Source organism: Pogona vitticeps, chromosome 2 (assembly GCF_051106095.1).
Source record: "Pogona vitticeps strain Pit_001003342236 chromosome 2, PviZW2.1, whole genome shotgun sequence".
NCBI classification, from domain to species: domain Eukaryota; kingdom Metazoa; phylum Chordata; class Lepidosauria; order Squamata; family Agamidae; genus Pogona; species Pogona vitticeps.
The window spans coordinates 16710866-16723358 of NC_135784.1; the positions used below are offsets into that span (position 1 = coordinate 16710866).

The 12493-nt window shown below is 41.4% G+C and overlaps 1 protein-coding gene across 1 annotated transcript; it reads right to left on the bottom strand.

Moving 5' to 3' along the window:
• Nucleotides 1-8014: 8014 nt before the first annotated feature.
• LOC140703948 (uncharacterized) lies at nt 8015-11608 on the bottom strand. The gene is made up of 2 exons (XM_078388185.1): nt 11485-11608; nt 8015-10883 (listed from the first exon to the last, which is right to left on the bottom strand). The coding sequence occupies exon 2, from the start codon at nt 9266-9268 to the stop codon at nt 8537-8539; it is 732 nt and encodes a 243-aa protein (XP_078244311.1). The 5' UTR covers nt 9269-10883; nt 11485-11608; the 3' UTR covers nt 8015-8536.
• Nucleotides 11609-12493: the final 885 nt, after the last annotated feature.

The window sequence follows — 12493 nt, forward strand, 5'->3', positions numbered from 1 at the left end:
AGCCACAGAAGGGCTTAAGACTGAGTCAGCCTTGACTCATGGAATTGAACTCAAGTTATGAGCAGAGTTTTGGCTGCAAGACTGCAGTTTAACCATTGCACCACGAAGCTCACTATCTAAACCCACTGAAACAAGACAGTCCAGATACGCAAATAAAAACTTTTTGGACTCCAATTCCCAGAACATTCCAAGACTTCCTCCCCGACCCCTGAAGCCTTGAGAGTCCCAGTCCACAAACTCACACCGAGGGACGCTTATATTTCCCTCACCTGTACCAGAACCAAGTCTTATGAAGCTGCATTCCAGACCTTCATTTGGGGCTGCAATGCTTCCTGGGAGTTGCAGTACTTTGGGAGGGGCCCACTGCAGAGCTTAAAGGGAAAGAGACTAGAATATCCAGAAACGATATGGGGCAGGAAATTGAGGCCTCAAATTCACCCTCCGTTGACTAGACCTTTAAGGGAAATGTAAGTGCTTGAAGATGTGGGTCTGCAGTGCAGAATTCCATCCCAGGAATTTTCAAAGAATTCAGGGAGTTGGAGTCCAAATAAGCCAAACCACATCTAGCCCAGATGATAGATTTCTGTGCTCCACAATTCATTTGTTCAGGCAACCTTTAGTCTCGAGAGACTACGATAACGTGGTCTGTATGGAGGATTTGGAGTGTGGCTGAGAAGGCCAGTTCGAGAGTGACAATCCATTCCACACTGAAGGCAAATATAATCTGTCCCCTGTCCAACTCCCTGATTTTGCTGGTTTCGGGATTCAGTTCAATTTCCAGGAGAACAATACATTTGTTCTCCTGGAAAACAGAGAAGGACAACCAAATACAAGATAGAGGGACTCTGTAGAGGAGCACAAGTAAGTGTTCAGCCTTTAAAATGACAGTCACTGTGACGGTAGCGAAGATGTCATCTGCCCGTCACTGCTGTAGCTAGAGTTTATCTGCCTATAGCAGGACGGGAGGTGGGACTTCAGAGGGTGGAGCTATGGTATTTAAGGGGGGAGTGAATGAGGTGTGAGTCAGATAGAGTTTGAGATAGGGCTTGGATAGGGTCTGGTAGGGACTTAGGGAGTTAGGGCTTGTATATGTTATAAAGTACTGTGTTAGTGAAGGTCTGAGAGAGAGGGTGTATGAGGGGATACTTTATTATTACTGATTGCCTTTTTATTTTAGTTGATAAAGTGATTTACCATTCCTTCTGATGTTATCAATAAAATACAGGTTTTTATTTTTAAAATCATACATTTGTCTGAAGAGTCTTATGAAGGAGTGGTTGGTGGCAGCGTGATTATAGTGTGTATGTAAGAGTGACGTGACACCTCATTTGTGACATGAGAGGAGGCCGTCACAATAAAACTGGTGGCAGCGGTGGGATAGTGTGTTTGTGAGAGTGACGTGGCAGCTCCTTTGTGACGTTTGAGGAGGCTGTCACAATAAAACTGGTGTCCAGCGGTTGGGATACGAGTTGTCCAGTAAAGCCTTGGCCAAAGTGACCAGAGCAAAAGGATTTCAGTTAGGGTCACCTGAAGTGTAAAGCGTGGATAACTCTCTAGAATTTGATTCAATTTAGTGGAGAGGCACTTGAGCTTCAGAGTGGGAGAACTGAGATATGAGCTCTGTGGTGTCCATTTTGTGAGGGAGAGTGGCCCAAAAGTAGAGGCTGTGGTGGTTTGGTCAGAGTGTCCAGAGTTAGGTGAACTCTGTGGGGACAGACCAAGGGCAGCAAAGCTGAGGGATCTCTATTGTAAATAGCACAACCTGTGAGTGGGTAGAGCTGTAATACAAATTAAAGGGTGCCAAAGGCAGTAATATAAAATAAAGTATCCTTAGTTTGGCAAGGGGCCCAGTGTAAGGACAAAAGCCAAAGAAGCATAGTTACAGTTACAGCTAGCTGTGTGCTGCTGAAGGCTGCAACTAAATATCAGACCTTAGCACAGGAAAAAAAATTAAGTGATTTTAAACAGAAGCTTGAAAATAGAAAAGAACCAATTTTGTGATTAAAAATGCCCTTAACTCGCAGCAAAACATCTGAAATTGAGTCAAAATCTCCAGAGATGTCTGATAGTTCTGGAGATAAGTTAAATGGTGAACAGGAAAGATTTTCCTCAGCGCAAGAGGATGAGTCTTCTGGTGAACATATATACAGAATGAAACAAATAGAAATAGAAATTGAGAACTCAAAGGGGGAGGACTCTATTGAGTTTAGCAAATGGGATCAACAAATAGATCCAACCTTGCAGCAGTGCTTTAAGATGGTTAGCAATTGTCCAGTAACCCCTGAGAACCGTGAGAGATATTATTGTGAAGAAGAAGGCCTTTTATGTAGGGAGATCTTAATAAACTCCAAGAAGGAAAAAATGCTTGTAGTTCCTTCTAAATATAGAAAGAAAGTAATGGAAAAATGTCACACAGACACCCTATCGGGACATTTAGGGATGGCGAAGACTAAGCAGACAATATCCCAGAAGTACTACTGGCCAAAAATGGGAAAAGAAATAAAAGAATTTTGTCAAAGCTGCACCACTTGCCAAATGAAAATAAATAGTGAGGAAAAATCCAATAGGGATGATGACTGGGATAGGTACATGGAAGATATGAAAAATCTTAGCAGTTTATCTAAGCAATTTATCTAAGAACAACTGAAAGAGAAACAGAGGTCTGGGTTTACTCTATTAAGGCAAGTTTTTAAAGATGCATACGGCATAGATGAGTTTTCTGAGGGAAAAGATTTACAATCCAAAGTGGAAGTGGATAAGGTTTATGAGTGTGAAAGAAAGATAAAGCCACAAACTATTCCGAAACCAAAAGAAGGCACACAGGTTAAGGCACAACTTCAAAACCTGAATCATTCTGAAGAAAACATGAGGGAAACATGGGAAGACTACCCTAAGTATTCCAAAGGGCTAGTTCAGAGCCAGCAGAAAGTGGGCGGCCATTTTGTTGGAAAGCCTTCAGAACAGGGCCAAGATCCAGGTTTTGGAGGGAAAAGAAAATTTAGAAAAATTTGCTAGAAAAAGCTCATGGGAAGAAAAAATTTGCCTCAACTGCCAAGAGAGGGGCCATATTGATTCCCAGTGTCTTAAAACAAAACAAAATAAAGAAAATTTACCTCAGAAAGTAAATTTAAAAGAGGCAAAGTCTGTGTATTACATTCAGAACAGCCAGATGACTCCCCCTAGAGAAGGCCCTGTAGCCATAGAAACGAAAGCAGAGGCAGCTAAGCTCTCTAAAATTGATACATTTAGAGGGAAGATCTCAAGTTATGATGAAAATATTCCTATTGCTGCTGCGTCAGTTCTTATAGGCACTGATCTCTCAAAACATGTCAAGAGTGCCTTTGTGATTACACAATCACTACTAGAACAAAATGAAGCAGCAGGAAAGATTACTGATTTTCAAGAGGGAGTTAGAAATCTACCCCAAGCTGAGGCAATTTCTCTGGAAATACCTCAGGAAAATATATTTGTCCAAACGCAGCTAGCAGACCCCACTTTAAAAGGCTGTTTTGGAAAAGTGGCTGGCAAAGGATTATCCCTTAAACAAGGGTTGCTATACAGAGAAAAACAGTTAAATATTTTAAAAGGGGAACTTGAGATTAGAAGCCAGTTAATGGTACCAGATAAGTATTCAGTCATAGTTGATGCACATTTGTGTATAAGTGAAATCAACCAGAGAATAACCCAGAAGTTTTATTGGCCTGAAATAGAAAAACAGGTTAGAAATTTCTGTCAGAAAGTTGATATGTGCCAGAAACAGAGTTATAACAGTGACCAGACTGAGGTTAAAATGTGCCCTTTACCAGAAGTATCTGCACCTGTTAAAAATATTGAAGCAGACATTATAGAACCATCTTTTACATCCAGGCTTATAACTACAGTGTGGCAGATTTGTGGAGTAAAACACTTAGAGAATTCTCCCTATCATCCGGAAAGTGATGGGTTGGCAGAGAGATTCAATGGAACCCTCATGAGGATGATTAAAGCCTATTTAACTGAGAACCATACTAACTGGGACCAAAACCCACAGTTACTTTTATATGCCTACAGATCAGTTCCACAAGAGAGTACTTGTTTCAGCCCTTTTGAGCTATTATTTGGGAGACATGTGAGGGGTCCACTTGATCTAAGTAAGCAAAATTGGGATCAGATTGTTAAAAGAAACCCCCAAAATGTGATCACATGTGTAGACTCTGTGGTAAACAGCCTCGAAAGAAATCTAGATTTGGCTGCTGAGAATCTAAGACCACAAAAAGTCAAACTGAAAATGTGGTGTGACAAAAAGGCTAGGGAACTTCAGTTTATTCCTAGAGATGAGGTCTTTCTGGTGAGGCCCATCAAGGGGAACAAGTTACAACTGAACTGGAACAGTCCATATGGAGTTATTCATGAAATGAGTAACCTCAATGACATTCTTGAGGGGGTTGAACACCTAGACAAAAGGGTTGTTCATGTAAATGCCCTTAAGTCTTCTTATAGTGAAGAAAAAAATGTGCTGTTTGAAATGAAAGCAGCTGATAAAAGAGAACATGAGTTACCTTTCTGGAATGGGAGGGGTCAGCAAAAGTTCATCTCAGAGGAGGTGCAGATCAGCCCTGCTCTATTCATAGAACAGCAGAGTGATTTAACATTAGTTAATAAGAATCAGCAGGTTTTCTACAGCAAACCTAATGTAGGCAAAGGAATGTTACATCAGATTGATGCAGAGCTGATGAAGAAAAGGAGAAAGGACCTCGTTCCATGGTCCAATGACTGCAAGGTGGCTTTTGGAAAGCTAAAAGAAGCATTTACCAACCACCCTGTGTTGCATGCTCCAGACTTAAAACAAGAATTCATCGTCCACACCGATACTTCGAAGGCCAGGGTAGGAGCCGTTCTGTACCAGGGTGATGACATCGGAGACCAGCATCCTGTGTCCTACCTGATCCAGAAACTTCGAAAGAGAGAAAAACACGTGTCGACCATCGGAAAAGAGTGTTGGGCCATCATTTACGTGATCCAAAGAGTGAGGGCCTACATCTAGAAAAGACACTTCATTTGGTGCGTGGACTATTCACCTTTTATATGGCCAAAGACTATGAAAGCCCAGAACAGTGAACTAATGAGGTGGGCTCTCCTTTGGCAGGACTATGACTTGGAGGGTAAGGTTGTCAAATGGACAATGAACTGTGTTACTGACACCTTATCCCGAAGACCTGAAGACGGCGGCTGAATAAACATGGACTCTTAAAATATAACTAAGTGTAAAGGTTGTAAAATGTGTTATTGTGGTTGCATTATTATTTGTGTACATAAATATGCAATTGCTTGTTTAAAAAGTAAGTATATTTGAAAAGATTTGGTTATGCATAAGTGTTATATGGTTGTGCTAAGTGTTGTATTGGGGTATGCATTGTTTTATTTGTTGTGCAGTTGTTTTGGGGTGAAAAGCACCTTAGCTTTCCCCTCACAAAACAACTTTTATAAGGGGGGAGGTAATGTGACGGTAGCGATGATGTCATCTGCCCATCACTGCTGTAGCTAGAGTTTATCTGCCTATAGCAGGACGGGAGGTGGGACTTCAGAGGGTGGAGCTATGGTATTTAAGGGGGGAGTGAATGAGGTGTGAGTCAGAAAGGGTTTGAGATAGGGCTTGGATATGGTCTGGTAGGGACTTAGGGAGTTAGGGCTTGTATATGTTATAAAGTACTGTGTTAGTGAAGGTCTGAGAGAGGATGTGTATGAGGGGATACTTTATTATTACTGATTGCCTTTTTATTTTAGTTGATAAAGTGATTTACCATTCCTTCTGTTGTTATCAATAAAATGCAGGTTTTTATTTTTAAAATCATACATTTGTCTGAAGAGTCTTATGAAGGAGTGGTTGGTGGCAGCGTGATTATAGTGTGTATGTAAGAGTGACGTGATACCTCCTTTGTGATGTGAGAGGAGGCCGTCACAGTCACCATTTCCTTTTTTTTAAAAAATTACTGGCCAGAAAGTCTGTAAATCATCCACATCATCTCTGAAGACACTCTTGCAAGACCTCTTGCATCTAGAGATGATTTGGATGATTTACAGACATTCTGGCCAGTAAATTTTTTAAAAAAGGAATCAAATACAAGATAGATGGACGCAGTAAAGCAGCACAAATGTTCAGCCTTTAAAATGACAGTCGAGGAGTTATTTAATGCCTCTTCAGTTACTACATTCTCTCTAGAATATAGCTCAGAGTAGTGCGTTCCATCTGCTGTGCTCGTTCCTGGATGATCACGCCTGTAGCAGACTTCAAAGGAGCAGATTTCTTCTGTATTGGACCTAAAGCCTGCTTGATACCATCATACATTCCCTTGTACAATCAGTACAATGATGCAGATAAAATCCATCATTTTCCTTTCAACTCTACGACATTTATATTAAATTCATATTCACATCAAAATCTCAACAGCACTTTCCTCATATTCATGGAGAGTTTTTCTCTGTTGAAAAGGTTCATTTCATTGCCATTGCATGGGGGCAGAAAAGGTAACCTGGCTTCTGGATTGAACATTTTAAATCCACCGCATTTGTTCCATGAAAAAGAACAGCAAAGAAACAGTTCTCGTTCTTGTTGATTTTACCACAGTGGCAATGATTTTCGTTGCCAAAACTTTACACACTCAACGTTGGTGAAAAGGTTCCTAAAATCCTCCTCATTCTACACTGAATTTGGAGCTACAAACCTCCCTCCTCTCCCCTTTCCTTCCAGCCATGAGCCTGCTTTGTTTGCATTCCTATCCGTGTTTCTGGGAGGGATCCTGGTCTCTGATTAGGTCACTTGCAGGCAAGCTGAGAAGCATCATAAAATCTGGAAAGTGGAGGTTAGGTTTTGATCACCACAAAGGTATTTTAGAGAAACCCAGTGGAAGTGGAAGTTGGTTCCCAAGGGGTGTGAGTCGGTAAAAATTCCTTTGAATTATTTGGAGAAAAGATGTTTTAAAACAATGGAGGGCCTTTGGGGTTCTCAGGCTCTGACAGACTTGGATTATTCAATTATTTCAGACCACTTTTAGGGCAAGAGTGCAAACCACATGACAAATCATTATACTTTTCTCAGGATCACAGACTCCCCACTCTCCTCTGTCAGAAAACTGCCCCACTTTTTAAAAAACGCCTTTGTGAGGTAAAGTATGAGTGATCTGATAGAACAGCTCATGAAATGGCACTGCTTGCCTCACACGTAGCTGGAAAAAGTTCCTACAAACAACAGTTTGGAGGAGAAACAAGAGAAGGTCACTTGATGAGGACGAGCCAACTCTACAGGAAGAACTTTCGGCATTATGCTGAAATACGGGATGAACACTTCAGAGGCAACAGGACTTTAGACACATATATATACACACGCCACACCAATATATTGACAGTTATGCTTGCGAGTACAGTGCAAAAGGTTTAGGTTTTGCAGGTGAATGGCTTCAGATCAAGAAAGCACCGTTGATGGGAGGCGGGAAGAACTGACAGAGGAGAAAGGAGACTCACGAAAAATGCTATAGTAAGAGAAGCAAAGGAACACAAAGAAAGGTAATTGTGGAAAATTTTGAGGCAGAAGTAAAAGGGAAACAATTCAAACTACATGAAGTGTAGGAATGGACCCCAGAATGCAGGACATGCAACAATGGGCTAAAGTTACAGGAAGCAAGATTTCGGTAGAATATTAGAATAAAATCCTATCTGTTAGAGCAGTCCAAGAGTGAAACCAATGATCTCAAAAGGGAGTAAGTACTCCCACACTGAGAAAATTTGACAACTACCTAGCAGATATCCTTTGCTTTCTATAAGGTAAGTACCCTAGGATGCTATGAATTGTTATGTCGTTGCCCTTTCACTCTGAGTTAGAACCTCTAAAACGTGTTAGAGTTGCTGTAAATTGGATGCAACTTGACACACATAACTTCCAACTTGTGTCAGCAGCTCTCTTGTAAAGAAGGTCAACATTTCCACACTCACACAGTCAGGATTCCTATTTCCATATTTCAGATAGTCTAAAAAGACTCAGTTGGAATCAGATCATTTATTAGTTTCAAGGCAATTTTCATAAAATGATTAAGTTAAAATCATGATAAAACCATTGAAGTAAAAGACGCAATTGGTGCAGACAAAGAATCACAGAACACGAGGCACATTCACTCTTTGTCATTATCTTCCGACATGCAGATGCATGCATTACCCCAGTTGACTGTCTCCTTCCTGATGTAGATTGTGCTCAGGAATGTGGGGTTTGTGAACCTTGGGAGGAAGAGAACATTTCCTCCAAAGGATTTCCACACTCAAAGCCAAACATTTCTTTCGAAAGAGTCTTCGTAGATCCACAAAGGCTTAAGTCAACAGTAGAGCTCTCAGTATCCCTTGAATCTCCGAATGTTTTCTTCCCATGAGAAATATTCAGATGGAGTTTCTGACGTTGGCATTTTGCAGAATTTTCAGACTTTCTACTCTCTGTAGGTTCTGACTGAAGTGAATTTCCTTGTGTTCTCTCAGACTGAACAACCAGAGAAATCTTTCTCCATATTTCTCACATTTATGTGGTTTTCCCCCCAGTATGAAATTCTTGATGTTCTGTGAAGGGTGACTCAGCTGTGAAGCTTATCCCACATTCTTCAGAACCACACGGATTCTTCCGTGAATGTGAGTGTTGATGTATGGTTAAATTAGAGAGACGCGTGAAACATTTCCCACATTCCTTGCATGTATAAGGTTTTTCCACTGAATGAATTTGTTGATGTTTCGTGAGGTTTGAACAGGAGCTGAACTGTTTGCCACAACTTTTACAATGATAGGGTTTCTCCCCTGAATGTGAGCGTTGATGTTTGGTTAAACTGAATAGACGCGCAAAACATTTCCCACATTCATCGCATGGATATGGTTTTTCTCCGGAGTGACTTCGTTGGTGTACTCTGAGGTTAGAGTGTTGGGAGAACATTTTCCCACATTCGTTGCATTGATAGGGTTTCTCTCCTGTGTGACAGCGTTGATGTACTTTGAAAACTGATGGATCACTAAAACATTTCCCACATTCTTTGCATGTATAAGGTTTCTCCCCTGAGTGAATTCGTTGATGTAAGGTGAGGCTGGAGTTTATGGAAAACATTTTCCCACATTCTACGCAGGGAAAGGGTTTCTCTCCTGTATGAATTCGTTGATGTACAACAAGGTTTGAACGCTTAGTGAACCTCTTCCCACATTCTTCACAGGGAAAGGGTTTCTCTCCTGTATGAATTTTTTTATGTACTCTGAGATATGAATTACTCATGAAGCTCTTTCCACATTCATGACATTTGTAGGGTCTCTCCTTAGTGTGTATTCCCTGATGTTGCTTAAGTCCAGACCTTCCCTTGAAGCTCTTGCCACATTCTTCACACTTATACAATTTTCCTTCTGAGTGCACTGGCTGAGTGATGTGAAGAGCTGAGCTAATGCTGAAGCATTTTTCAGACCCTGACTCTTCATAAAGTTTCTCTCCTGTGGGAAATCCTGGATCTTCTGGGCTCCTTCTGGAACTCTCTCCATGCTCCAAACAGTGACACAGACTTTCCTCTGAGTGGCATGTTGGACATTTCACTGGGCTTTTCCTCAGAGGGCTCCTTAGCCCAGACCCTGAGCTCTGAAGGACATTGAGGCATCTTTTTATTGACTTTTCCTCTTCTTCTTGACAGACAACTCCTCTCAGATAAGGGTGAGGTTTGTTTTTCCTCTCATTTGCCTCATTTTCCTTCTGCCTTCGTGATTCATCTCTGTTCCCACAGTTCTCGTTTTCATCCTCCACTCTTTCTGGGCATGTCTTGTGGAGTCTTCCTTCCTCATCCTGTGCATCATTTGCTGAAAGAAAGAGAATTCATGATAATTAGTGGCTTTTGCCATTTAACAGGGAAAATATCTATCGATAAGCCAATTTCCTGCTGCCTCCCTTTCTCTGTTGATAAAACAGTAGATCACAATCATTCCTGACCTGGGTTTCCAGCTTCTTAACCAACAGAAGTCAAAGGATTTAAAGGAATCATGACGAAAAGTGTTTCTCTAAACCTAGCTGGATGAAGAGGTCAGTGAATGGAGTGTGGATCTAGAGTTCAAGGTTTCGATTCCCCCATGATACTTCTTGGGACTTTGTAACCTTTTCTCAGAATTTACTAACTTTTATATTCAAGAGGGTTAAAACAATTATAGGGGGTTATAGAAATCACCTCCAAATTGCCCGAGACTTGAAGTTCTATTAAACATACAGTATGAAAATATTTTTTTTTAACTACAAGTGTTCCAAGAACAATGAATCAGCTACCATACTAGAAAGACCACTAAAGGAAAACAATTTTTTTTAGCAATCCCCTGTTCTGTTGTGCTTCTCAATCCATACAGAAAAGGTAGTTGATGTACATGTCCAACCTGAAAAGGGGAAAGATCAACCATCTCTGAGTACCCTCCAGCTAGGAAAGGGGGGTTGTGAGTCAGAATCGACTATACAACACATTAAAAAGATGAGAAATCAGCTTCACTGAGGCATTAAGTTTCTAAGATACATTGCTGGTGCAGTAACACAATTAGAATGAATCGGAAGTTACACATAAAGTTATTATAAAACAGAGAAGTGATGAGTGGTAATCAAGACAAACGTATACAATGATTAACATGCAGAGAGAAACAGAATAACTTTCTCCCGACTCCAAGGATGAAAGGCTCCCCAATTCCTTTGTAGAAAAGATTCTATACCCGGCAAAGGTCGAGATGCCTCCAATACACCTGAGGGGAGAGCAACAGCTTCTTCTCCGTCATCATCTTCTGGGTTCTCCAGGGTCTCCAGCTGCTTCTGCTCACCCTCCAGGAGAGGTCCTCCTCTTCCAGGTATGCGCCAAGCGTTTCTCTTCATGGGCCACCTGGGACAACAGAGGAGAATCCTTCTAGGAGTACAATCCTGTCCCCTTCACTAGTCTTAGTTAAGTGGTCCCATTGCTTTCCATGGGATGATCTCATCCAGCTGCTTCTTTTGTCATTGACCACTCTCTGTTATGCTTATATGGCGCCCCACAGCATTCAAATCACTCTCTGAGCTGATGACAATCCTGCAGGCTACAAATCCCCACCCCCATGCCACCCCTGTGAGCTGAGATACTCAATTTTCCAACCCCAGAAGGGCCAAAGGGTGAGTCAGCCTTGACTCATGGAATTAAATACGGGTCATGAGCAGAGTTTTGGCTGCAAAACTGCAGTTTATCTAGTGCGCCACCAGGTACCTCTACCTACCGGTGCTGATGTACTTTCAAAGCTGACGGATCACTGAAACATTTCCCACATTCTTTGCATGTATAAGGTTTTTCCCCTGAGTGAATTCGTTGATGTTTGGTGAGGTTTGAAAAGGAGCTAAACTGTTTGCCACATATTTTACATTGATAGGGTTTCTCCCCTGAATGTGAGCGCTGATGTGCTATCAACTTTGAGGGAACACTTAAACATTTCCCACATTCATCGCAATCATACCTTTTTTCTCCGGAGTAAATTCGTTGGTGTGCTACGAGGTTGGAGTTTCGGGAAAACATTTTCCCACATTCTTCAGAGGGAAAGGTTTTTTCTCCTGAATGAATTTGTTGATGGACTACAAGGTTTAAACGGTTAGCAAACCTCTTCCCACATTTTTCACAGGGAAACGGTTTCTGTCCTATATGAATTTTTTGATGTTCTCTAAGACTTAAATGCCACATGAAGAACTTTCCACATTCAAGACATCTGTGGCAGCTCTTCTCAGTATGCATTCCCTGATGTTGCTTAACTACAGAACTTCCCTTGAAACTCTTGCCACATTCTTCATCTTTATACAATTTTCCTTCTGAGTGCACTGGCTGAGTGTCTTGAAGAGCTGAGGTAACACTGAAGCATTTTTCAGACCCTGATTCTTCATAAGGTTTCTCTCCTGTGGGAAATGCTGGATCTTCTGTCCTCCTTCTGGAACTCTCTCCATGCTCCAAACATTTACAAAGATTTTCCTCTGAGTGGCATGTTGGACATTTCACTGGGCTTTCCCTCAGCGGCCTCCTTAGCCCAGACTCTGAGCTCTGAAGGACATTGAGGCATCTTTTTGTTCTCTTTTCCTCTTCTACTTGACAGACAACTCCTCTCAGATAAGGGTGAGGTTTGTTTTTCCTCTCATTTGCCTCATTTTCCTTCTTCCTCTGCAATTCATCTCTCTTCCCACAGTTCTCCTTTTCATCCTCCACTATTTCTGGGGATGTCCTGTAGAGTTTTCCTTCTTCCTCCTGTGTATCATCTGCTGGAAGACAGAGAGAATTCATGGTGATTAGAGGCTTTTGCCATTTAACAGGGAAAATATCTATCAATAAGCCAATTTCCCGCTGCCTCCCTTTCTGTGCTGAGAAAACAGTAGATCACAATCATTCGTGACCTGGGTTTCAACCTTCTTAACTTTCAGAAGTCTGGGGATTTTAAGGAATCAGTTTTCCTGTGTTAGTTCTACAAACTGGATTTAAAATGG